Source organism: Loxodonta africana, chromosome 16, assembly GCF_030014295.1.
Source record: "Loxodonta africana isolate mLoxAfr1 chromosome 16, mLoxAfr1.hap2, whole genome shotgun sequence".
In the NCBI taxonomy this organism is placed as follows: domain Eukaryota; kingdom Metazoa; phylum Chordata; class Mammalia; order Proboscidea; family Elephantidae; genus Loxodonta; species Loxodonta africana.
In genome coordinates, this window is record NC_087357.1 from 38,693,781 (window position 1) to 38,718,763 (window position 24,983).

Consider the following 24,983-nt stretch of genomic DNA (forward strand, 5'->3'; position numbering starts at 1 on the left):
TTCAGTGTTTTGGATTCTGCTAAAGCTTGCTTTACGACCTAATAATGTGGTCTATTCTAGAGAATGTTACATGTGCATTGGAAAGAATGTATACTTGGCTGCTCTTAGGTGGAGTGTTCTGTATATGTCTATGAGGTCAAGTTGGTTGATTGTGGCATTTGGATCTTCTGTGTCTTTATTGAGCTTCTTTCCAGAAGTTCTGTCCTTCATTGAAAGTGGTGTGTTGAAGTCTCCTGCTATAATTGTGGCACTGTCTATCTCACTTTTCAATGCTGTTAGAATTTGTTTTATGTGTATTGCACCCTTGTCACCGGGTGTGTAAATATTTAATATGGTTATATCCTCCTGGTATATTGCCTTTTTAATCATTATATAGTGGATATAACTTTAAAGTGTATTTTGTCAGAAATTAATATTGCTAGTCCTCGTCTTTTTTTGATTGTTGTTTGCTTGATATATATTCTTTCCATACTTTGAGTTTTAGTTTGTTTGTGTCTCTAAGTCTAAGGTATGTCTCTTGTAGGCAGCATATAAATGGATCATGTTTTTTAATCCATTCTGCCACCCTCTGTTTCTTTATTGGTGCATTTAGTCCATTTACATTCAGTGTAATTATGGATAGGTATGAGTTCAGTGCTGTTTTTTTGTGTGTTGTTGACAGTTTCTTTTTCCCACTTAATTTTTCATGCTGAATAGTTTATATGTTGTCTTTTCCTGTTACTCGCGGTCGTTGATTTTGTTTCTGCTGAGTCTCTATTTTTTTCTTGTATTTTATTTTGATGAGTAGGATTGATAGTCTCCTTTGTGGTTGCTTTAATTTTTACCCCTATTTTTCCAAGTTTAAACCTAATTTTTATTTCTTTATATCGCTTTGTCTTCCTCTCCATATGAAGTATCTATGACTACATTTCTTAATCCCTCTTTATGGTTTTAATGTTGTTTTCCTTTACATAATAACATTGCAGTTTCCCGGTTTTGGGCTTTTTTTTTTTTTTTTTTTAATCTTGATTTATTTTTGTGATTTCCCTGTCTGGGTTGATATCTGGTTGCTCTGTCGTGTGTTCTAGTCTTGAGCTGATATCTGATATTATTGATTTTCTAATGAGAGAACTCCCTTGTAGTTTTGGTTTGGTTTTTACGAAGTCCCTAAACTTTTGTTTATCTGGAAATTCCTAATTTCACCTTCGTATTTTAGAGACAGTTTCGCTGGATGTATGATTTTTGGTTGGCAATTTTTTTCCTTCAATGCTTTATATAAGTCATCCCATTGCCTTCTTGCCTGCATGGTTTCTGCCGAGTAGTCTGAGCTTATTCTTATTGACTGTCCTTTGTAGGTGACTTTTTTTAAAAATAATTTTTGTTGTGCTTTAAGTGAAAGTTTGCAAGTCAGTTTCTCACATATAAACTTATATACACCTTACTACATACTCCCATTTACTCTCCCCCTAATGAGTCAGCCTGCTCCCTCCTTCCAGTCTCTCCTTTCATGACCGTTTTGCCAGTTTCTAACCCCTCTACCCTCCCATCTTGCCCCCAGACGGGAGATGCCAACATAGTCTGAAGTGTCCACCTGATGCAAATAGCTCATTCCTCATCAGCATCTCTCTCCAACCCATTGTCAGGTCCAATCCATGTCTGATGAGTTGGCTTTGGGAATGGTTCCTGTCCTGGGCCAACAGAAGGTTTGGGGACCATGACCCCCGGGATTCTTCTAGTCTTAGTCAGACCATTAAGTCTGATCTTTTTATGAGAATTTGGGTTCTGCATCCCACCATTCTCCTGCTCCCTCAGGAGTTCTCTGTTGTGCTCCCTGTCAGGGCAGTTATCAGTTGTGGCTGGGTACCATCTAGTTCTTCTGGTCTCAGGATGATGTAGTCTTTAGTTCATGTAGCCCTTTCTGTCCGTTGGGCTCATAATTACCATGTGACCTTGGTTGTAGGTGACTTTTTGTTTATCCCTAGCTGCTCTTAAAGTTCTCTCTTTTTCTTTGGTTTTGGCAAGTTTGGAAAGTTTGGAAAGCCTTGGTGACTTTCTTTTAAGATCTCCCTTATGCGGAGTTTGATGAGCATCTTGTATTGATATCTTCTCATCTTTCACAATATCAGGGAAATTTTCTGCCATCAAATCTTCAACAATTCTCTCTGTATTTTTTGTTATCCTTCCCTGTTCTGGTACTCCAGTCACTCGTAGGTTTTTTCTCTTGATGGAGTCCCACATGATTCTTGAGGTTTCTTCATTTTTAAAAATTATCAAATCTGATTCTTTTTCAAATATATTGGTGCCAAGTGCTTTATCTTCAGGGTCACCAATTCTGCCTTCCAGTTGCTCAATTCTGCTCCTCTGACTTTCTATTGAGCTGTCTGACTCTGTAATTTTATTGTTAATCTTCTGAATTTCTGATTGCTGTCTCTCTATGGATTCTTGCAGCTTATTCAATTTTTCATTATGTTCTTGAATAACCTTTTTAATTTCTTCAAGTGTTTTATCTGTATGTTCTTTGGCTTGTTCTACGTATTGCCTGATCTCCTTCCTGATCTTGTTTTTCAAGTCTTGAAGAGTTCTGTATACTAATCTTTTGTATTCTGCATCTGGTAATTTCAGGAAGAGACCTTCATCCAGAAGATCCCTTGATTCTTTGTTTTGAAAGCTTGTTGAAGCAATCATGGTCTGCTTCTTTATGTGATTTGATATTGACTGTTGTCTCCGAGCCATCTATAAGTTATTGTATTAGTTTATTTTATGTTTGCTTACTGTATCCTAGCTTCTTGCTTTGTTTTGTTTTGATGTGCCCAAATAGGTTGCTTGAGTGAGCTAGCTCGATTATTTTTGCCACTGAAGCTCTAACGTTCTGTCACCAGATCACTAGAGCTGTTATCATGTATATGAGCCTAGGAGTCCATTCACTTTTCTTGTATGGATTCAGCTCAGTTTTCCAGGTAGTTGGTCCTCAAGTGTGTGGTACAGGCTCTGTCCTACAGTGTTAGAGGGGCAGAGTTGATTGGTATAGGTACTGATATCTTGTTGCAGCAGGTGCTCATGCTCTGAACAAGGCAGGAGGCTTACAGTCATCCCCCAAGTGTCAGTGAGGAAAGTGCATCCCTGTTCCCTAGAGTGCACGGGTGGGTGGGTTCTGTAGATGGACCATGGGCACCCCATGCTTTTTGTTGTAAAGACTGGGAGGTACCAGTCATCCTTGGACCTCTGTCATGGGTGGCTGGGTGACCTGAGTGGAGCCACCAGTCCTTAGGTCCCTCATGTGGGTAGGTAAGGACCCCGTTTAATAGGCAAAGTGGTGTCAGACATCAAACACCCACCTCTCCACCACACAGCTGAAACACTTGCAGTCTGCCAACAATGGTCTATTCTCCTGAAATAAGTCCACACAAGTCCATGCAGGGGGGAAAGGTATTCAAAGTCCACGGACCGTTTATGCCCGGACAGAAGCCACTTGTGTCCTGAGCTCCCCAGGTTAGCAGAGTTGGCAGATTATCTTTTCCATAATTTTGAATTTGTTCCTTCTCCAAGGCTGAAAGAATGGCTTAGGGTGCACAGCAGGACCTATCTCAGGTCCAGGGAAATAGACAGCCACCGAAGCTGGCTTGGTGGCTGGGGGCATGGGAAAATATATATGGAAGTACTTAGCTTTTGTCGAGAGCACCGTTCTTCTCTGGTTCCAGAGGCATGAGTAGGCTGTGTGGCTGGCTGTTTCTCCCTGTGGAAACTGTGGCCGAACGCTACCACCAGCCCACTGCAGTCGCTCCCAGGAATGGTGCCTGAGGGATTCCGGCGATTTAGGTCGGGCGACTCCTCTCCGCTTCTTAACAGTCTCTCCCTCTCCCTGCCACTCAGTCCGTTTTCTAACTTTGCCTTTGATATTCAGGGCTCCTAGCTTGTCGTAAATGTAATCGTTTCACCTGTTTTTTTCAGGTCTTTGTTGTAAGAGGGTTCACTGGAAGCATCTTACTACTCCGGCATCTTGGCCCCACCTCCTCACCTTCTTTTTGCTACTCGCTTTTTAAATTATATCCCACCTAAGAAATTGTGGTTGGTCTTTCAGACTACCAAAGTATCAAGTCTTTCTATTTGAACTGCCACCCCTTGGCACTAATAGCTTCTTCTTACACTGTGCATGAGGAGAAGCTGGCTTAAGGCATGGCACATTTACAACCATCTGAACCCTACTGTATTGCTTTGTTTCACTGGAAAATGATTATGGTGTAATCTTGGATAAGCTTATACAGCTTCTCTTGCTGTGTCATCGCCTGGACCCACAAGCAGAATGAGTCAGAAGATACAGTTCAGATTGCACGTCTAAATGCCATGCTGCAGGGCTGGGCCTGGCTCTGTCTCTTAGCTCAGAATCTTTTAAATTTATACCTGAATACCTTGACAAGGCCACTAGGTCACTGGAGATTATCCCTAAAGGCACATGACATTGAGGTTAAACTTGAATTCCAAATGTCTTTATCCCAGTCATGTTTTGTAAAGTGCTGAATTATAACTAGTATCATTTATGCTCTCTACCTCACCTACATTTTGGAAGGATTTAAGGTCGATTTATAACACCAAAACACATACTCACAACATGTAAAACACAAGAGCTCTCATAATATGGTTTAACAAAAAATTGGGACATAGAAGAGCAAAAGGAGAAAGAAGTTCCAGCAACTTTAAATTAGCTGGTTTCTGTAATTGACACTACATTTAGCTGTGAGTTTTCTGGCCAAAGTGAAATAGGAACCATGTTATCTAGATATCTGGAATGAAATTGTACTTCTGCAATACTGTGTTTGCACAGCACCTTCAGGGATGTTGACCAACACAATAGGGCCTATATTTGGCAAGAGATAGATAAACACTATTCTAGTGGACATTTCTTTCTAGAGCTTTCGGTATACCTTAATAGAAGTGTAAGCCCTTGAAGTTGTTTCTCGGGGAGCTGAGATTTTAGAGCCCAAGTATTATTTGTTCACCCGATGACTTAACGTCATTCAGGGAGAAACAAAACAAAACAAAACAAAACAAAACAAAACAAGAAAACTATGCCATCGAGTCGATTCCAACTCATAGTGACCCTATAGGACAGAGGAGAACTTCCCCATACAGTTTCCAAGGAGCGCCTGATGGACTTCAGCTGCCAACTTTTTGGTTAGCAGGCATAGCTCTTAACCACTATGCTACCACGGTTTCCCATTCAGGGAGAGAGGTTGGGAAAATGATAGTCAGCATCTACCTTGATATTTCCAAACCTTGTGAGCATCTGAGAAGCTTTTTTAAAATATAGATTCCTAGGCCCTTCTGTGTAGACCCTGGTTCAATAGATCTGATGTGGTGTGCAGAGGTCTAACTATATATTCAAACCCCCGCTCCCCCAGGGGAGCTATTGCCTCATCCTTACAAATATCAAAGTTCTCCCCTGAGTTATTGGTGAGTCAGGTCAATTGCTGGCCTGAAGTTTAGATGCCAACTCCAAGGGACAAGGTTTACAGTGTTCTGTGAACATTCAAGAGATTGGCCTGTACTCTTATCCACAGGTAAGAGTCAGAGAACTTTCTGAATAGAGCCATTTTTTTTAAGTAGGAAGAAAAGCTCTGAATCAGAACTGTTTAAGCCATTTGACAAATATTTGCGTTATACAACTTTTGAACTAAGCCAGTAGTCACAAACTCATTTACATGAAGGCCAGGAAGCAACGTAAATGAATTTGAATTAAGGATCAGATAGTTAGAAAATGAATTGCTTTAAGAATGATGATAAATGACAGCTAGTACCAGGTTTCTGTGTTAGGGGGTAATAGAGCATGGTGGGAATTGCGGCTAAGTGAAAGGTGTATGCCTCATCTAGAGGGGGCAGAGGCTTCTTAGCCTGTGCTGATTGTTGCCTTCTGGAAAGGTGGGGCCAGAATTGCCAGATCTTTGATTTTTCACAAGAAGCTGAGAAACTAGATATTTGTGTCATATCTACCAATATGTACAAGTTGGCAAGTAAGTTAACTTAAAACAGAGAACCAGGAGTGTGGGCTGGATTCACTTTATGGGCCTCCAACTTTCAGTCTTTGGCCTAGGGAGTTAGAAGAACCCCACTCTGGTTATCAGTAGAACATCTGATTTTAAGTAGGACTGACTCCCTTCTGAATGGTCCACAGAGGAAGCCAACTCAGAATGGCCTGTCTAGAGGCTCAATGTATCACTCCTTGAATGGATCTGCTTCTTAGAACTGCCATTAGAGAATATCTGTCAAATGTATTTAATTCAATCTCAGCAGAGTTAGGGCTCAGTGGTTGGTTCTTGGCAATAGCTGAGCCGTTGATAGCAGGCACAGTGTTGAAAATCCTTTGCTGGTTCCCAGCGCTTTCCAGATAAAGTACAACCTTCTTAGCAGGAAAATAACAAGGTTCTTGTGGCCTGGTCTGTGTTTACATCTGCAGCCTCATCCCCTTCCTCTCTCTTCACTTCCTGTGTTTCAGACATACCAGTCTACATGCTGTTCCTGTAACTTGGCATGCTCTCTCCCACCTCCTTTTGTGCTTTTGCCCAGTTTTAAGCAGCACTTCTTCCAGGGAGCCTTCCCTGATTCCACCTTTAGACTCCTATAGCCTGTTTGCTTCTAGTATAGCACTTACCAGCTGTTGTACATGCCTGTCTCCTCTGGAGACTGAGAGCTCTTTGAGGGCAGGGACCATCCTTTTCACCTCTGTATTCCAGTGCCTTGTATGGTTCCTGGAATCTGCTAACAATAGCTAACATTTCTAGAGCTCCGACAGTGTGCTCTGCCTGAATATCCCATTTAATCCTCACCACAGCTTATGAAGTCAGAGTAGTCAGTATCATCCCTCTTTTACAAATGAGAAGAATGAGGCACAGAGAGGTGAAATACCCTGTCCAAGTACACTTAGCTCACAAGTGGAAGAGGCAGGACTTGAACTCCGGCTGTCTGATCCCAGAAGCCACATTTTAATCAACAAGCTACAGTGTCTTTCAGAATGTACATCAGGAAAAAACTGCCTGATGAGTGAATGAAAGAGAGAGAGAAAGAGGGGTCAAGGGAGGGATAAAATAGAAATGTGGTGTTATCATAGAGGTGGAAGCTTGTCTTTTCATTTGTCATGGCTATTTTTTGATTGGGTATGCATCCAGTTCTATATACTAGCAAGTTTAGTTATCTCTATGTAAGTTTGCCAGAAATTCAAGCTGAATTCAGAAGAGGACGTGGAACGAGGGATATCATTGCTGATGTCAGATGGATCTTGACTGAAAGCAGAGACTACCAGAAGGATGTTTACCTGAGTTTTGTTGGCTACAAAAAGGCATTTGACTGTGTGGATCATAACAAATTAATGGTGACATGGCAAAGCATGGGAATTCTAGAACACTTAACTGTGCTCATGTGGAACCTGTACATAGACCAAGAGGCAGTCATTCGAACTGAACAAGGGGATACTGCATGGTTTAAAACCAGGAAACGTGTGTGTCAAGGCTGTATTCTTTCACCATATTTATTCAGTCTGTGTGCAGAGCACATAACCCGAGAAGCTGGAATATAGGAAGAAGAACCAAGGCATTAGGATTGGAGGAAGACTTACTAATAACCTGCGATATGCAGATGACACAACCTTGCTTGTGGAAAGCCTAGAGGACTTGAAGCACTTTCCGATGAAGATCAAAGACTATAGCCTTCAGTATGGATTACACCTCAACATAAAGAAAACAAAAATCCTCACAACTGGACCAGTAAACAAGGTTATAATAAGCAGAGAAAGAATCGAAGTTGTCAAGGATCTCATTTTACTTGGATCCAGTCAACACCGATAGAAGCAGCAGTTGAGAAATGATGTATTGCATTGGGCAAATCTGTGTTTAAAAGCAAAGGTGTTACTTTGAGGACTAAGGAGTACCTGACCCAAGTCATGGTATTTTCAGTCACCTTGTATGCATGAGAAAGCTGGACAATGAAAAAGGAAGACTGAAGAGTTGATGTCTTTAAATTATGGTGTTGATGAAGGCTATTGAATATATCATGGACTGCCAGAAGAATGAACAAATCTGCCTTGGAAGAAGCACAGCCAGGATACTTCTTAGAAGTAAGGATGACAAGACCTAGGCGCATGTATTTTGGGCATGTTATCAGGAGGGAGGAGCCCTGATCGTGAAGTAGTTAAGTCTTTGGCTGCTAACCAAAAAGTTGGCACTTCAAGTCTACCAGCCACTTTTTGAAAACCCTATGGGGCAATTCTCCTCTGTCCTATAGGGTTGCTAGGAGTCACAGTCAACAGTCAACTCGACAGCAGTGGGTTTGGTTTTGTTGTTATTGTTGTTTGATCAGGAGAGACCAGTCCCTGGAGAAGGATATCATGCTTGGTAAGGTAGAAGGTTAGTGAAAGAGAGGAAGACCCTCAATGAGATGGATTGACACAGTGGCTGCAACAATGGGCTTAAGCATAGCAACGATTCTGAGGATGGCACAGAACTGGGCAGTGTTTTATTCTGTTGTACATAGGGTGGCTATGAGTCAGAATTGACTCAATGGCAGCTAACATCAACAACAAGGCCCTGAGGTAGAGAAGAACTAAAGAGGCTTTTGAAGCTAGAGCTCAGTGGGGGAGTGGCACAGTGAGGATGAGGAGGGAGGCTGAGTTTTTATGGGCCTTGCTAATGATTTTGGATTTTGTCCTAAGGGATCTGCTTTTTAACACTGTTAGATTTGGTCATGATAAAGTAGTTTGATCAGGCATTTTTCACCTTGATTCAGGCTGCTCTGCCTGCAGATAGTTTGTCATTCCAGAACCATTGCAGCCTCAAACTGAGTGATGCTTAGGGTCCTTTTTCAAGTTCCTAGGTGGCAAAAATGGTTAAAAATGTTCTTGGTTGCTACCTGAAAGGTTGGAGGTTCAGATTTGCCCATAGGTGCCTCGAAAGAAAGGCCTGGTGATCTCTACTTTTGAAAAATCAGCCATTGACAATCTTAGGGAGCACAGTTCTACTCTAACACATATGGGACCATCATGAGTCAGAGTCCACTGGATGGCAGCTTTTTTTTTTTTTATTTTTAGGGTCCTTTCTAAAATGAGGATCTACATTTTCCTTTAGAAAAGGAGAAATAGACAGGAAGTTGCATGAAGATGGGTCAGAAAATGAGAGGCATTTGTTTTTACTGCATGGACTGGGTGACTCAGATGCCAACTTCTCATTGTTGACTAAACGAGAGCAGCCTCCTCTTGCTGGTGTAAAATGTCTCTTCCCAGTGGTTGGATGAGAAGGTCTGAACTAGGAGTAGGGCTTTCGTTTTCTAAAAGCCCGATCTCTGGTAAACAGATGATGGGAAAGCCAGAAAGGAAGGTTAAGGGGTCAAGATCTCTGCGTTGGTTTCCACATCCTGCCACATTCCAGCAGAATTTTCCCTGATAAAGTCATAGCATGTCCGAACCGGAAGGGCCCTCAGAGATCGACTTACCCAGCCCTCATTTCATGGGGTCAGAGTGTTGATGGTGGGAATTGGCCCCACAGTGACATCACACCAGCCGCCCCAGAAGGGTCAGTGTTTTCAGTTTGGTGAGGGTGGTGGGGAACTGTGGCTGCTGAAAGGTGTATCCCACCACGGGACTTAAGGCCGAAGTCTTGTGGCCTAGTTCGTTTGCTCTAAAGGGTCTCATATCTGTGGTTCAGCCTTACAGAGACACCCAGGTGTTCACAAGCCCATCCTCAGTTGGCTCCCAGGAGTTAAGGACCTCCTCCAAGGGGAGGCCAGAACCTTCTGGAACTGGGAGTGTGGGTGTGTTAAAACCACCCTGATCCTGAGGGCCTGTGGGATTCCCATCAAGAAAGTCTTTTAATGTCAAAAAAAGTCCCGGACCCTGAGATGATAATGGTAATATTTTTATTGGTTTTGAAAGCAGCTAATAGCCACAAGTTACTCCGAGCTTAGTATTACGTCAGAATAAATCTGTACTTCATTCATTGCAACAGCGTCAGTATTCACCTGAAAAATAGTTGTACGTCTGTGCGGGAGACATGATATTTATTCAGCCCACATGCAGTGCTCAGTAAGCAGGTGGACTTGAGGACCCATTGCCACGATTGCCTGGCTTCCCCCAAGCTACTGGCACCTATACATTTGGAACCACTGGTCTAGAGGCATCTATTGACAGAAAACCAGCCACCCTATCAGGAACGACCCCAGCCATAGTCAGCTTCTCAGGTGAGAGGAAATGAAAGCAGAGTAAACCCACGTGAGGCCCTGCTTTGGCAGGGAGTAGAACAGGATATCCCAAGGTCTTCTGCTGATTCCTGTTTTAGAAAGAATCCAGGCTGCTTCTCTCTTACCAGAGGGACAGAAAGCTGAGGCAAAATGGCCTCTGGTTTTACATGTGTTTCCAACTCGCCAAGGGTACATATGGCTCTTTGAGGTTCACGCCATTGCCATCATGTGATTTGCTTTATTTTTTAAATAGTCTTTATTGCTTTTTCTAATCACGAAAGTAATTTGCACTCATTGCAAAATAAAAAACAAAACAAACACTACAGAAATGCATAAATGTGAGCAATTTGGTGTGTAGGGTTCCACTGTTCCAGATTTTTCTGTGCTCTATTATTATTAATTGAGATTTTTACAGAAATAGGGTTTTACTATGCATACCATTTTTTTTTTTACTATTATTAATTGAGATTTTTACAGAAATAGGGTCTTACTATGCATATCATTTTCTAAATGTGTGGCTTTTAAAAAAGTAATTGTTGGCCTATTTTAAGGCTGCAGGAAGGTTCAATTGAAGAGACGATGTGATTGGGTCTGGCTCAGGGTTTGAATCCTGGCCGTAATATACTAGGTGTATGATCTTGGGCCAACTCACAGATCTTTCAAAGCTTGTTTCCTGGTGTCTGAGATGAGGACTCATGGTTGCCCTCCTTTCCTTTTTTTTTTTCTATTCTATTCTATTTATTTTTACTTTTTTAATTGCACTATAAGTGGAAGTTTACAATGCAAGTCAGTTTCTCATATGAAAACTTATACACACGGTGTTACGTGACCTAGGTGCTCTCCCTACAGTGTGACAGCACACTCCTCCTCTCCACCCTGTATTTCTCATGTCCATTCAACCAGCTCCTGTCCCCCTCTGATTTCTCATCTCGCCTTGGGACAGGAGCTGGCCACATAGTCTCAGGTGTCTACTTGAGCTAAGAAGCACACTCCTCACCAGTATCATTTTGTGTCTTATAGTCTAGTCTAATCTTTGTCTGAAGAGTTGACTTCGGAATGGTTTTAGTTCTGGGGTAACAGAGAGTTGGCGGGCCATGTCCTCTGGGGTCCTTCCAGCCTCAGTCAGACCATTAAGTCTGGTCCTTTTACTAGATTGCCCTTCTTTCTGAAAGGTTGTTGTAAGAGTGTAATGAGATCATATATAGAAAAGGACTTTTTGTAAACCATAAAGTATTACATAAATATAAAAAGGATTGTTATTATTTAGGCTTATGATTTCAGCCTTCTTTCCTAGTTAAATGCTTTGATCCGTATCAGTGAATACTTAACCTCATGGTAACTTACTCATTGGTTTCCCTGGAGACAAATAGTAACTAGCCTGCTCTCCCCTTTTTTGCAGGTCACTCCCGGAAGCAAGGCTGCTATCGCTGATTTATGTATCGGAGATGTAATCACAGCCATTGATGGGGAAAATACTAGCAATATGACACACTTGGAAGCTCAGAACAAAATCAAGGGTTGCACAGACAACATGACTCTCACAGTGGCCAGGTGAGGCCTGTGAAAATATTCATTCATTTCTGATCGCCCAGAAGCTGCTTGTGGGCAGGGACTGCCCTCCTTGTCTCAGAATCCCTCAGGCCCACATCCCCTAACTCAGTGCCATGTACACTGCAGGCATGTAAAAAGGCCTGTGGAATTGGAATTTCAGGTGGCTCATTTTTCCCTCTAACTTAATAGTGCAAGCTTCTTTCTCTAAGATACCTGCATTGTTATTGGACCGAACACCGGTTACCATTGCCATCAAGTTGGCACCAACTCATGGTGACTCCATGTGTGTCAGAGTAGAACTGTGCTCTATAAGGTTTTCAGTGGCTAATTTTTTCAAAAGTCAATCGCTAGGCCGTACTTCTGAGGCAATTCTGGGTAGACTTGAACCTCTAATCTTTTGGTTAGCAGCTAAGTTTGTTAATCATTTTACCACCCAGAGACTCCTTGATCCAAGACAATGAACTAAAAATTTTGATCCAGTAAAACCAGCTAAGTATTGTCAGACATAATGAAATGAAAATTTTTTCTCAGAACTATTGAGAATCCACTTAGGATACTGTTCCTGCAACACTATACTGAGCAGTGGGTTCTGTGCCAGGAGGTTACAGTAACAGAGGAAGGCTTCATACATTAAACAAGTGCTGAGTGTAACATTTAAGTATGCTATAAGAAAAGAGAGCTGGAGTTATCAGGTTAAGTGAGGAGAGTGCCTTGGGAATTGTAATTGTGGTAGGATTTCCATTATTCTTTCGTTTGGTCTTGGATGGAGTCCTGCAAGGGCAGGACTTCAGGAGTGATTTGATTCAACCTTTAACGGCCTCCTATCTCCTGTTGAATCAAGTTCAGAGTCTTTATTCTGGTCTTGTGTTAACTTGCCCTTTAACGTTTCACTAATCTCAGCTTCTGAGGCTCTTTTTCATGAACCCTTTGCTCAGGTTCTCCTCTGTGAGCTGAGTATATTGCCCTCTTCGACTGTGCCATAAGGAGCCCTGGTAGCACAAATAGTTAAGAGCTTGGCTGCTAACTGAAAGGTTGGCAGTTCAAACCCACCTAGGGGCTCCGCAGAAGAAAGATCTGACAATCTGCTCTTGTAAAGATTATTGTTGTTAGGTGCTGTCAAGTAAAGATTACAGCCTAGCGAACCCTATGGGGCAGTTCTACTCTGTCATCTGGGGTTACCAGGAGTCGAAATTGACTTGATAGCACCTAACAACAACTTCTGACGTAGGATTACCCTGACGACCAGAAGTGTGGTTGTATATCAAAGCCTATTGCACACTTCAGAACCCAACCCCATGGGACATGTAGTGTTATATTGTACATGTGTGTATATACATGAACCCCTGGTGGTGTAGTGGTTAAGAGCTAGGGCTGCTAACCGAAAGTTCGGCAGTTCGAATCCATCAGGCGCTCCTTGTAAACCATATGGTGCAGTTCTACTCTGTCCTATAGAGTTGCTATGAATTGGAATCAACTTGACAGCAACAGGTTTTTATATATATTTAGGAGCCGTGGTGATGCAGTGGTTAAGTGCTCAGCTGCTAACCAAAAAGGTCAGCAGTTGGAATCTACCAGGTGCTTCTTGGAAACCCTATTGGGCAGTTCCACTCTGTCCTATAGGGCGGCTATGAGTCAGAACCAACTCAACGGCAATAGGTTTGGTTTGGTGATAAATATTTTTAAAAAATTGCTGTTGAGTTGATTTTGAGTCATGGTCACCCCATGTGTGTCAGAGTAGAGCTATGCTACATAGGGTTTTCAGTTGCTAATTTTTTGGAAGTAGATTGCCAGGACTTTTTTCCAGGGTGCCTCTGGGGGTAGACTCGAACCTTCAACCTTTTAGTTAGCAGCTGAGCATGTTAATCATTTGCATCACCCAGGGACACCTGTAGTAGTCCATGCACGAGGGGACATGTTTCCACTCTGTTTTTAGTCTGTGTTATTTATTTAGCATGAATGCAACAACAGCTCCGTTGATCTGTTGCAGATCTGAACATAAAATCTGGTCTCCTCTGGTGACTGAGGAAGGGAAGCGTCATCCATACAAGATGAATTTAGCCTCTGAACCCCAGGTAAGTACTTGTTCATCACTGTCACTGCTCTTACCACCCAGCTTCTTTTCTGCTTTTGACAATGCTCTGCACATTCCCATTTTTCCTGCCCAGGAGGCCTGGGGATAAGACAGCAGGGAGAGGCCTGCCCTGTCATTGCTGGGATTTGGCTCTTGTTCAGTTCTTCCCGTAAAGGAACTTCGGGAGGAAAGGGCTGGAAAATCCCAGGGCAGTGGCGACCGAGGCCTAGGCTGGAAGGCGGTGGTAGGAAAGCGATAAGGGAAGCGGGTGGAAGCCTTCCTGCACGGAATAGGGTTCACAGGACTGTAGTATAGTGAAGGCACTAACTCAACTCCATATGGATTTCGGATACAAGTGAGTCATGCCGTGGATGAAAATAAGTTTGGGCTCCAAGGCCTGGAGCTTAGAAGAAATAAAAAAAAATAATAAGGGGAAGTTTAATAGTAAACCCTGCTTCTCTTCCCTGTATGCCCCTAGCTGGTTTCCATGAGCTCTAGGGTAGAAATCTCTATTTTTGTTACAGGTAAATGCATGGCTTCTAGTGAGACATTATTTAGAGATTACTTAGTGCTTGGCACACAGCAGATCCCCAGGCAGTCATTTCTAAATTTTAAATACATAAAGAAAAATGTAGAAATGACTGAAATAAAATAATTTATATTGAAAAACATGGTAGTCAGCGCACAATTTGTGGAGCAAATAGAGCTTCCCGGGAGAGTAGACCATCCTGAGAGCCCGTATTTATAAATCTCTCAGTGGTTAGATTATAGATGCTCTGTCCTTCTTCCTCATTTGCATTCTGTAAATTACCCACAATGAATGAGTATTCCTTTTGAATTAAAAAAAAAAAAATTTGAGAAAGAATATAGTTTTTATGGTGAATCGAGATACAACCAGAAGGTAACATATAGCCATCTTTTATACATAAAGCAGAAACTTGTATGATGTTGAACTCACCTGATGCATTAACCTGTTGCTGTTGAGTCGATTCCAATTCACAGGGACCCTATAGGACAGGGTAGAACTGCCCCATAGGGTTTCCAGGACTGTAATCTTTACAGGAGCCGACTGCCACATCTTTCTCCCATAGACTGGCTGGTGGGTTTGAACCACCGACCTTTCCATTAGCAGCTGAGAGCTTAACCACTGCATCACCAGGGCTCCTTCTTTTTTTTTTTTTTTATTAAGCTTCAAGTGAACATTTACCATTCCAATCAGTCTGTCACATGTAGGTTTACATACATCTTACTCCCTTCTCCCACTTGCTCTCCCCCTATTGAGTCAGCCCTCACAGTCTCTCATTTCGTGCCAATTTTGCCATCTTCCCTCTCTCTCTATCTTCCCATCCCCCCTCCAGTCAAGAGTTGCCAACACACTCTCCCGTGTCCACCTGATTTAATTAGCTCACTCTTCATCAGCATCTCTCTCCCCCCCACTGACCAGTCCTTTTCATGCCTGATGATTTGTCTGCGGGGATGGTTCCTGTCCTGTGCCATCAGGAGTTCTGGGGAGCATTGTCCCTGGGATTCCTCTAGTCGCAATCATACCATTAGGTGTGGTCTTTTAATGAGAATTTGGGGTCTGTATCCCATTGGTCTCCTGCTCCCTCAGGAGTTGTCTGTTGTGCTCCCTGACAGGACAGACATCGATTGTGGCCAGGCACCAACTAGTTCTTCTGGTCTCAGGATAATGTAGGTCTCTGGTTCATGTGGCCCTTTCTGTCTCTTGGGTTCTTAGTTGTCGTGTGACCTTGGTGTTCTTCCTTTGCCTTTGCTCCAGGTGGGTTGAGACCAATTAATGTATTTTAGATGGCCGCTTGTTGGCATTTAGGACCCCAGGCACCACAATTCAAAGTGGGATGCAGAATGTTTTCATAATAGAATTATTTTGCCCATTGACTTAGAAGTCCCCTCAAACCAAGTTCCCCAGACCCCAGCCCCTGCTTCGCTGACCTTTGAAGCTTTCATTTTATCCCGGAAACCTCTTTACTTTTAATCCAGTCCAATTAGGCTGACCTTCCTTGTTTTGAGTGTTGTCTTTCCCTTCACCCAAAGCAGTTCTTATCTACAGATTGATCAATAAAAAGCCCTCTCCCTCCCTCCCTCCCTCCCTCCCCCCTTTGTAACCACATAAGTATGTGTTCTTCTCTGTTTTTTCTATTTCTCAAGATCTTATAATAGTGGTCTTATACAATATTTGTCCTTTTGCAACTGACTCATTTCGCTCAGCCTAATGCCTTCCAGATTCCTCCATGTTATGAAATGTTTCAGAGATTCGTCACTGTTCTTTATCGATGCGTAGTATTCCATTGTGTGAATATACCATAATTTATTTACCCATTCGTCCGTTGATGGACATCTTGGTTGCTTCCAGCTTTTTGCTATTGTAAACAGAGCTGCAATAAACATGGGTGTGCATATATCTGTTTGTGTGAAGGCTCTTGTATCTTTAGGGTATATTCCGAGGAGTGGGATTTCTGGGTTGTATGGTAGTTCTATTTCTAACTGTTTAAGATAACGCCAGATGGATTTCCAAAGTGGTTGTACCATTCTACAATCCCACCAGCAGTGTACGAGAGTTCCAATCTCTGCGCAGCCTCTCCAACATTTATTATATTGTGTTTTTTGAATTAATGCCAGTCTAGTTGGTGTGAGATGGAATCTCATCGTAGTTTTAATTTGCATTTCTCTAATGGCTAATGATCGAGAGCATTTTCTCATGTATCTGTTGGCTGCCTGAATATCTTCCTTAGTGAAATGTGTGTTCATATCCTTTGCCCACTTCTTGATTGGGTTGTTTGTCTTTTTGTGGTTGAGTTTTGACAGAATCATGTAGATTTTAGAGATCAGGCGCTGGTCTGAGATGTCATAGCTGAATATTCTTTCCCAGTCTGTAGGTGGTCTTTTTACTCTTTTGGTGAAGTCTTTAGATGAGCATAGGTGTTTGATTTTTAGGAGCTCCCAGTTATCTGGTTTCTCTTCATCATTTTTGGTAATGTTTTGTATTCTGTTTATGCCCTGTATTAGGGCTCCTAGGGTAGATCCTATTTTTTCTTCCATGATTTTTATCGTTTTAGTCTTTATGTTTAGGTCTTTGATCCACTTGGAGTTAGTTTTTGTGCATGGTGTGAGGTATGGGTCCTGTTTCATTCTTTTGCAAATGGATATCCAGGTATGCCAGCACCATTTGTTAAAAAGACTATTATTTCTCCAATTGACTGACACTGGTCCTTTGTCAAATATCAGCTGCTCATACGTGGATGGATTTATATCTGGATTCTCAATTCTGTTCCATTGGTCTATGTGCCTGTTGTTGTACCAGTACCAGGCTGTTTTGACTACTGTAGCTATATAATAGGTTCTGAAATCAGGTAGGGTGAGGCCTCCCACTTTCTTCTTCTTTTTCAGTAATGTTTTGCTTATCTGGGGGTTCTTTCCTTTCCAACCAGGGCTCCTTCTTGATGCACTGGTATGTGTAAATCGAGCAGTTTTATTAAGTCGTATTTTCTTAAAAAAACTTAAGGAAAATATGTACATCTTAAATGACTTCAATTAAAATTTCAGAAATATAATCACGTACAAATTTTTTCCCCTTAATATAAGAAAAATCATAACTAAGAATCATAAGAGTCACTTGAAGGATCATTTTGCATCTGCCATTTCAAAGCTAAGATGAACGTGTTATTCTATATAGCTCCCCTAAGAAAAGTTCATAAAATGGCTTTCAGTCTATAAACTGGCAGTTTTGCAAACTAATTTAAAACAGGCCACAGTTAATTGTAGTTTCCCTGGGAACTCCCAGCCAGCTCATTAAATTTACTATAGATGTTAAATTTTAGTGTGTTAAGCTTTCATAATGTTTTACAACACACAAGGAAGGACTGTGTTTTAACTTGTATGTCGGAAAATCCTAGTGTTTCCTTAAATCAGATAAGCGTTTAAATTTTCATTGTATTTTTTAATTTGTACCGTCCTTGAATTTTCATCCTAAACATGTGATGTAGATACTGTGTTTCTATTTTGAAAGCTGATTCAGATTTTAAAAAATTCTCAAATACTTTGAAATCTAAATTGGGTATGTTTTTCTCTTGATTCCAGTAATTCTTTATCCTCATGAAAAACTACCCACCTCTGATTTTTCCAAAATCTTCCACTTCCAGCCACTTAAAAAAAGAAAGATGAGAAATGAGTAAGACCAGAGTTCATTTATAATAAAAAGATGTGTTGGCTCATGTAATGCCAGCCAACACCCCACCTTATCTGAGGTCAGCGTAGTTACACACCTACTTTACATTTCCTCATTATTGCGTTTCCGTGGAGACTGAGACATACAAAGCCCAAACAATTACATCATCCTTTTTTTTTGAATAGGCAGGCCCTGAATCTGCCTGACTTCTGGAAAGACCAGTGTTCACATGGGTGTAGAGATATTCCTTTTATGTACAAAACGGATACATTCGCTAAAGATTCTGTACGAAGTAAAAATCAGAATCTCCAACCCTACTTTTCCACTGACTTCCATTCTAATTGGAAATGTGTTTCTATGGCAGGAGAAGAAAACGGGCACTGGTTGGGTATCTGCTGTGTGCCGGGCACTGTGCTTGGCGCACTTGTGTGTCACAGCAAGTCCTTGTGAAGAGGCTTTATTGTCTTCATTTTAAAGATGAGAGAGCAGTGGGTTCAGAGAGGTTAGATAACTTGCCCAAGGTCAAACAGGAAGTGGCAGGGGGAAAGCTGTGCCAAGACAGAAAAAGAAGAGCTCTTTTCTGACGCTCAGTATCCCATGCTGCCCCTGGCAAGTGCTGTGGAAAAGGAAAGGCAGAAGGAAAACATGGCGATCTGGGCAGCAGTAGCCGTGCCTCTATCCCATAGTGTTGTAGTGTAGATGGAAGTCGTGCCGCCCATCTACAGCTCGGCTGCAGTCTTCATCGTGACCACAGCCTTAACGACTACGTATTACTCCTTTTGGTAGTTGTGCCAGAAAGTTTACCTAACCAGTCTTTGATTACTGATAAAATTTTGTTTCTTTTTTCCTTAATTAGTTATACTTCCTCTTTTGTGAATTATCTGTGTGGACTTAGTTTATGGGTCCTAAATGTGGACAAAGTCAGCTAAATGTAATTTATACAGTAAAACCACTGTCTCTAGCAGGCTGTCTCATTAGGGGGAGAGTAATTGGGAGTGTGTAGCAAGGTGTATATGGGTTTTTGTGTGAGAGACTGACTTAATTTGTAAACTTTCACTTAAAGCACAATAAAAATTATTAAAAAAAAAAATACCACTGTCTCTGACTTGTTGAAGAGAAAGCCTATCTGAATAGTGAAAAAGAAATCTTAATTATAAAACAATTTTCATATTGTCTTTTGTTTTAAATTAGGTCCATAGTGAAATAAGTTGTTTGTTTTTATGCATAATGTTTTCTATTGTCAGTGTAAGACTTGAAGATTTACCAAAAATGAGGAAAAAAAAAAAAAAAAGCAACAGAGGACAGAGCTCTTTCTGGGGCAGTGGTTCTGGGCCTGGGTGTTTAAGAAAGAGATGAGGGTTAAGGTAGATTTTCAGAGGGACTCAGAAAAAGCATGCATGTTGAGCTTAGAAAGGGAGTCCCTGGGGGGTACAAATGGTTAACCCTCTATCGGCTGCTAACCAAAAAAAGGTTGGAGGTTTGAGTCCACCCAGTAGCACCTCGGAAGAAAGGCCTGGCGATCTACTTCTGAAAAATCAGCCATCGAAAGCCCTGTGGAGCACAGTTCTACTCTGACACACATGGGTCGCTACGAGTCGGAATTGACTTGGTGGCAGCTGGTTACTGGTTGAGTTTAGCAGGCTGCACAGAGTATGCTCTCTGGTTGGAAGCCATGGACTGATCCGGAAACACTCCTGTAGAAAGGACCTTCCTAATTCAGGCACCAAAAAGCTGTGATTTTTAAAAAAGAAAAGTTAGTTTAAAAAATTCTCACAGGGTTTTTTTTGGGGGGTGTTTGTAAAGAAGCTCTGAGATGTTGTAGCTGTAGTAATTATTCGTCAGACTCCTAACAAATCAAGGGTGGGGGTGGTGTGTGCTTTCTCACATTACAGAAAAAGAGGAATGAGAACACCAGGAACTCAAAGTTCTTTTATGCCGCTCCTCTGGGCACCTCTCCTGTACCAGGTATCCCAAACCTTCTCATTGTCTTTCTCCCACAACAAACAACAGGCTCTTAATTCCCTTTAACCCCCTTCTGCTAGGGGATGGAGCCCGTTTGTGCCTGTTCAGCAGCTGTGTTACCCTGTGGTACCACAACTCTTTTATCTTGCTTGTCTAACCCTGTTCAGTTCTGGGGAATTTATCTCCACTTTTTATCATCTCCTGCTCTGAACTGACTGAAGGGACTTTGCATGCTTCTCTCCTCCTGGTACCATAATCCCTCTGGAATGTGCCCTGAAAGGAAGTTTCAGCTCTGACTTGGATCCTGACAGCCCTATGGCTCCTGACGCCCCAAGACATCAAGGGGTATTCTGCTCAGGGATACCCAGTGGGAGATCAGGCTTTACTGGGCAGAACTGGGGTATGAACCTGCACGCTTGCCTATCTTATGAGGCTTCACAGCTCTGGCCTGTGTGTCTCAGTGCGTATTCAGAGCCCCTCAGTTACAGTTTAGTGTGGAACCAGGGCTGTACTAAGCTCAGCCGGGGCATCTCGCTCTCTGGTCCTCAGCTTGCACTGCCCATCAAGGGGTGCACGTTGGAAGCCTTCCTTGACGTCTCCTCTGGTCCTTGCCTGCAGGAAGTCCTGCACATAGGAAGTGCCCACAACCGAAGCGCCATGCCCTTTACTGCCTCGCCCGCCTCCAGCAGTACCCCCAGGGTCATCACCAACCAGTACAACAACCCAGCTGGCCTCTATTCTTCTGAAAACATCTCCAACTTCAACAATGCCTTGGAGGCAAAGACGGCAGCCATCGGGGTGGAGACAAATGGCAGACCGTAAGTAGGCCCAGGAGTGATCCTCCAGACGAGCCCTGGGAGAGGTTTCTCACACCAGGACCAGGTTCACTCAGGCTAGTGAAAGAAGGTGGAGCCACCACCCGGGAGGAAAGGTCTGCTTCAGCGAGCACTGTATTTTTACATAAATAACGTGTGTGTTGTATATTTTCACCAACTGTGTACCCCCTCCTCCCCATTCGTAAGCATGCTATGCTAATTTTTTTCTACAGCAACAAAATAGCATATTGCACTTATGAAAATACCTGGGGGGGGGCGTGGTTGGCAAAAAACCCCACATAACACATGCATTATTTGTGTAAAATACGATACTGTCTTCATCCATTTCCCTTATCTATAAAAATGGAGCCCAGGTGGCACAGTGGTTAAAGTGCTTGGCTGCTAACTGAAAGGTTGGTGGTTTGAACCCACCAGCTGCTCTGTGGGAGAAAGATGTGGCAGTCTGCTTCCATAAAGATTACAGCCTTGGAAACCATACGTGGCAGTTCTACTCTGTCCTGTAGGGTGCCTATGAGTTGGAATTGACTGGACAGCAATGGATTTTGTTTTGTTTTGGTTTTTGGTCTAAAATGGAGTAACACCACCCAGCTTGTAGGGTCATGGTAAAAATAAGTAACGTGGACAATGTCCTTCACTAAGTTGGGCACAAACTGATTAATCACTGAGACCTATTGTTATTATCATCCGGATTTCTGTGGTGGTTGTCATCTTGTGATGACAACTGCTTCCGGAAGAAATTCCCCAGTGTTTATAGTTGGGGAGTGTTTGAGGGGAACAAGTGTAGCTTCTGCTTGTGTTCACCATCTGATTGAAGTGAGGGAGAAATACTTCATGATGCACGTTTTTGGTGAAGCAGAGTTTGCTTCCCCCCAACCCCCACCCCCATAAACGCTGGACTAGAAAACAGAAGGTGGAGACTTCCGTAAGGATATGTTTCTCTCACAGGAACAAGTCCCGAGCTAGGGCAGGGGCAGGGGCAGGGGCAGGGACAGAGGCAGCCAAACCAAGGGTGGCGGCGAGGCTGCAGATGGAAGGGGTGGAGAGTCCAAGGAAGCATCTTCTCAGGACAGGAGGCAGGTTCCTTCCTGTTGCAGACCATTTGGTGCAGTGGCTGCCTCTGAGTCTTTATCAAAAGTCTCCTCAGATCTTCCCAGCAGAGGTGCTCAGCCTCTGTTCTATCCCAGACTTGTTGAGGATGAATCCAGAAACAGTGGAAATACTAGCAGCCCATGGCAAAGGAACTGGGTTTGAGGATGGAGAGTAAGAGATGCGACCAGATCTCTGTGGGTGGAAAGGGATTGGACTAGGTCAGGAGCTGCAATTTCAAATGCCCAGAGGTGGCGGGTAGGATGAGGGAATGAGAGCAGAGCTCTGAGCGCAAACCCAGGAGCAGAGAGGCCTGTGGGGGGCTGGAGAGCGCATGCCCTGTCCAGAGCAGGGTAGTGGCGGGGGGGCGGGTTGGTGGGCTGGTGGCGTGGTGGTGGTGGTGCTGCTGCATGTTCCAGCCAGACCCACATGCCAAACATTTCCATTTAGGATGATTCCTTTGATTAAAGCAGAAGTCAGAAATCCTCTTTCTATCTGAAATCTCTTGACTTCTAAATGTTAGTGATAAGTCAGATTTGTTTGAAAACATCATGTGGACCAGACTTGTCTCATCTCTGAGGATCTTTCCTACTTGGGGTCCTCAGTTCTTGCATTAACTCTGAAGGTCACTTTGCCATTCGTTTTTTCCCCAATTCACCTTTAACAGGAATCTACTCACCTTCTAGTATAATTAAATTGCAAATAAATTGGTTCATATATGGGTCAGGAGAGGCTGAGGTACCAGAGGTTCCAAACTAGTTATATGTTTGGAAAGGACTGTTGGGAACCCCTCTTGAGGGCCCAGGTACACCATGCAATATAGCCTTCCCACCCTGAAAAGAGAGACAGATGCTACTGGGCACCCTCTTGCAGTCCCCTCTGCCCAGCACTGAGAGGGCACTGTGATTGCCTTCAAAGTTTCTTAAACTCTAGTAGGTGAGAGGGACAAACACACTTTTTGCTGGGTGACTTTGGCTTTACAAAATGTAACGGTCATTGAAGGAGCCCTACTGATGCAGAGGTTAAGTGCTTGGTTGCTAACTGAAAGGTTGAGGGTTCGAACCCACCCAGTGGCTCTGTGGGAGAAGGCCCTGGCGATTTGCTTCCATAAAGATTACAGCCAAGAAAATCCTATGGGGTAGTTCTACTTTGTCACATGGGGTTGCTTTGAGTTGGAATTGACTTGATGGCACCCAACAACAACAACAACAAAGGTCATTGGCATTTTATCATAGTAAGTAATGCTAAGTGGCAACTAATGCTGCTTCTTTCCCAAATTCTTGTACCTGCAAGGCCTTACTGGCTTGAGATATGATGCCCTTCAAGGTGGCTGTGGGGGCATTTGGGATACCTGATATAGGGAGTCCCCAAGCATTCTATGTACATACTCACAAGGGAAGCTTTCCCTCAAGCCATCCCGCAAGGAGCCAAGTGTGAAAACAGAGGACTATGATCTGGCTCTTTGCAGCTTTGGTGCTGAGAGAGGCTGAGAACATGACCCTCTTTTATTGTCCCAGAGTGGAATGTTCTGTGATCTGGATTTAATAACCCAGGAAATGACGCATTCTTAATTGAAAGAGCTGCTATGTGTTGGGAGAAGTATGTGTCTGCGAAGTATTTTTAGTATGGCCTTGGCTATTTTGCCTTCATTAATGTCTTCTTTCTTCTTCTCTCATACTCCCCGACTGCTCCCTCCCCCCATCTGAAACAATTAAATCTGAAACTGTCTGGAGACTGTACAAGCTTTCCTCCAGCCGCTGTCCCCTCCTGTTGCAGACTTTTTGGCTGCAGCTGCCTCAGAGTCTTTATCAAAAGCCTCCTTCCTGATTTTCCCAGTAGAGGGGCCCAACCTCTGCCCCATCCCTTTGAGGATGAATTGAGCAGCAGTGGGAAAACCAGCAGCCCACAAGGCAGAGAAGCTGCCTGAACCTGCTGTGCCACCCAAGTGGGGTCTGTGTTTACCCGTGTATTCCTACAGAGATCACTTGTATTCTCAGCGGAGATTCTCCTGCAAACCCGGCAGCCACAGGGGCACATTGCTTGCTCTGTCAACATATGTCCCAAGTGCTTGCTCACCCTCCCTGTTTAGTCTGAGATTCGCTGAGGTTCCAGAACTGATGCATACTTTGTGTCTGAGGTCATCACTCATTCCCTAGGGCTCACCCTGGGTTTCTTTGTCCCCTGCACTTCAGAGTATCTTGGTATGTGTGTGGCTGTCTGTCTTGCAGGACTTTCCAGAGCCATGTCCCAGTTAGAGAAGAACTCAGACAGCATTTCCATTTCCAGATTAAACTGGGAAGGCAGGTGAGAGGATGCCCTGCCTTCTACCCCACCACACACACAGCTGAGTGGGAGGCCTTCAGCAGCTTTTTTCCTGTGGGTCAGTTCAGTGAAACAGCCACTCATTAACTGTTGGGTACCAGGTGGGTGAAGGAAATGGTGTTCAGTTCAGCAGAAGGCCAGCAGCAACTGTCCCCTGACCCTTTTGAACTGAGTTTAGGGCCTTTGGCCCTCTGGGGGCCTAGGAGGGGGAAGGCTACGTCATAATCATGTTTGTCCTTGGTGGTGGAAACACTTAAGTGCTTGACTACTGACTAAAAGGTTGGTGGTTCAGACCCACTCAGGTACCTTAAAAGAAAGGCCTGGTTGGTGACCTTCTTCTGAAAGATCGTACATAGCTTTGAAAACGCTATGGAGTGCAGTTCTACTCTGCACACGTGGGGCTGACATGAGTTGAAATTGACTTGATGGCAACTAGTTTGGTTTTTTGTTTTTTGGTCATTTTCTGGTAATTCAGGGCCTGGATTTAATTATTTATGTGATGCTGCCTGGTACTTTTACTAAAGGTCCAGGCTGTGTGTATAGAGGGGCCTGAGCTTGAATTCCGGCTCTTCCTTTTACTGTTGTGTGACCTTGAGCAAATCATGTAACTTCTCTGAAACCCAGTTCCCTCATCTCTGGGATGGAGATCATACTAACCACCTTACCACAGGTTGTTGAGAGCATGCGATGAGCTGGGTGTAAAGCACCCAGCCCAATGGCTGGCCCCTGGTAGGTGCTCAGTAACTGCCAGTTATTACTGATGTCACTGCCCATG

At 43.2% G+C, this 24,983-nt stretch overlaps 1 protein-coding gene across 1 annotated transcript in view; it reads left to right on the forward strand.

Annotated features, from left to right (window-relative positions):
* The window catches only part of PDLIM1 (PDZ and LIM domain 1), a 53,349-nt gene that overhangs the window by 14,105 nt on the left and 14,261 nt on the right, over positions 1-24,983 (forward strand). Inside the window, exons 2-4 of the mRNA XM_003409219.4 lie at positions 11,594-11,745; positions 13,733-13,817; positions 20,583-20,782. Coding sequence (XP_003409267.1) covers positions 11,594-11,745; positions 13,733-13,817; positions 20,583-20,782 — 437 coding nt within the window. The remainder of the gene's footprint in view (positions 1-11,593; positions 11,746-13,732; positions 13,818-20,582; positions 20,783-24,983) is intronic.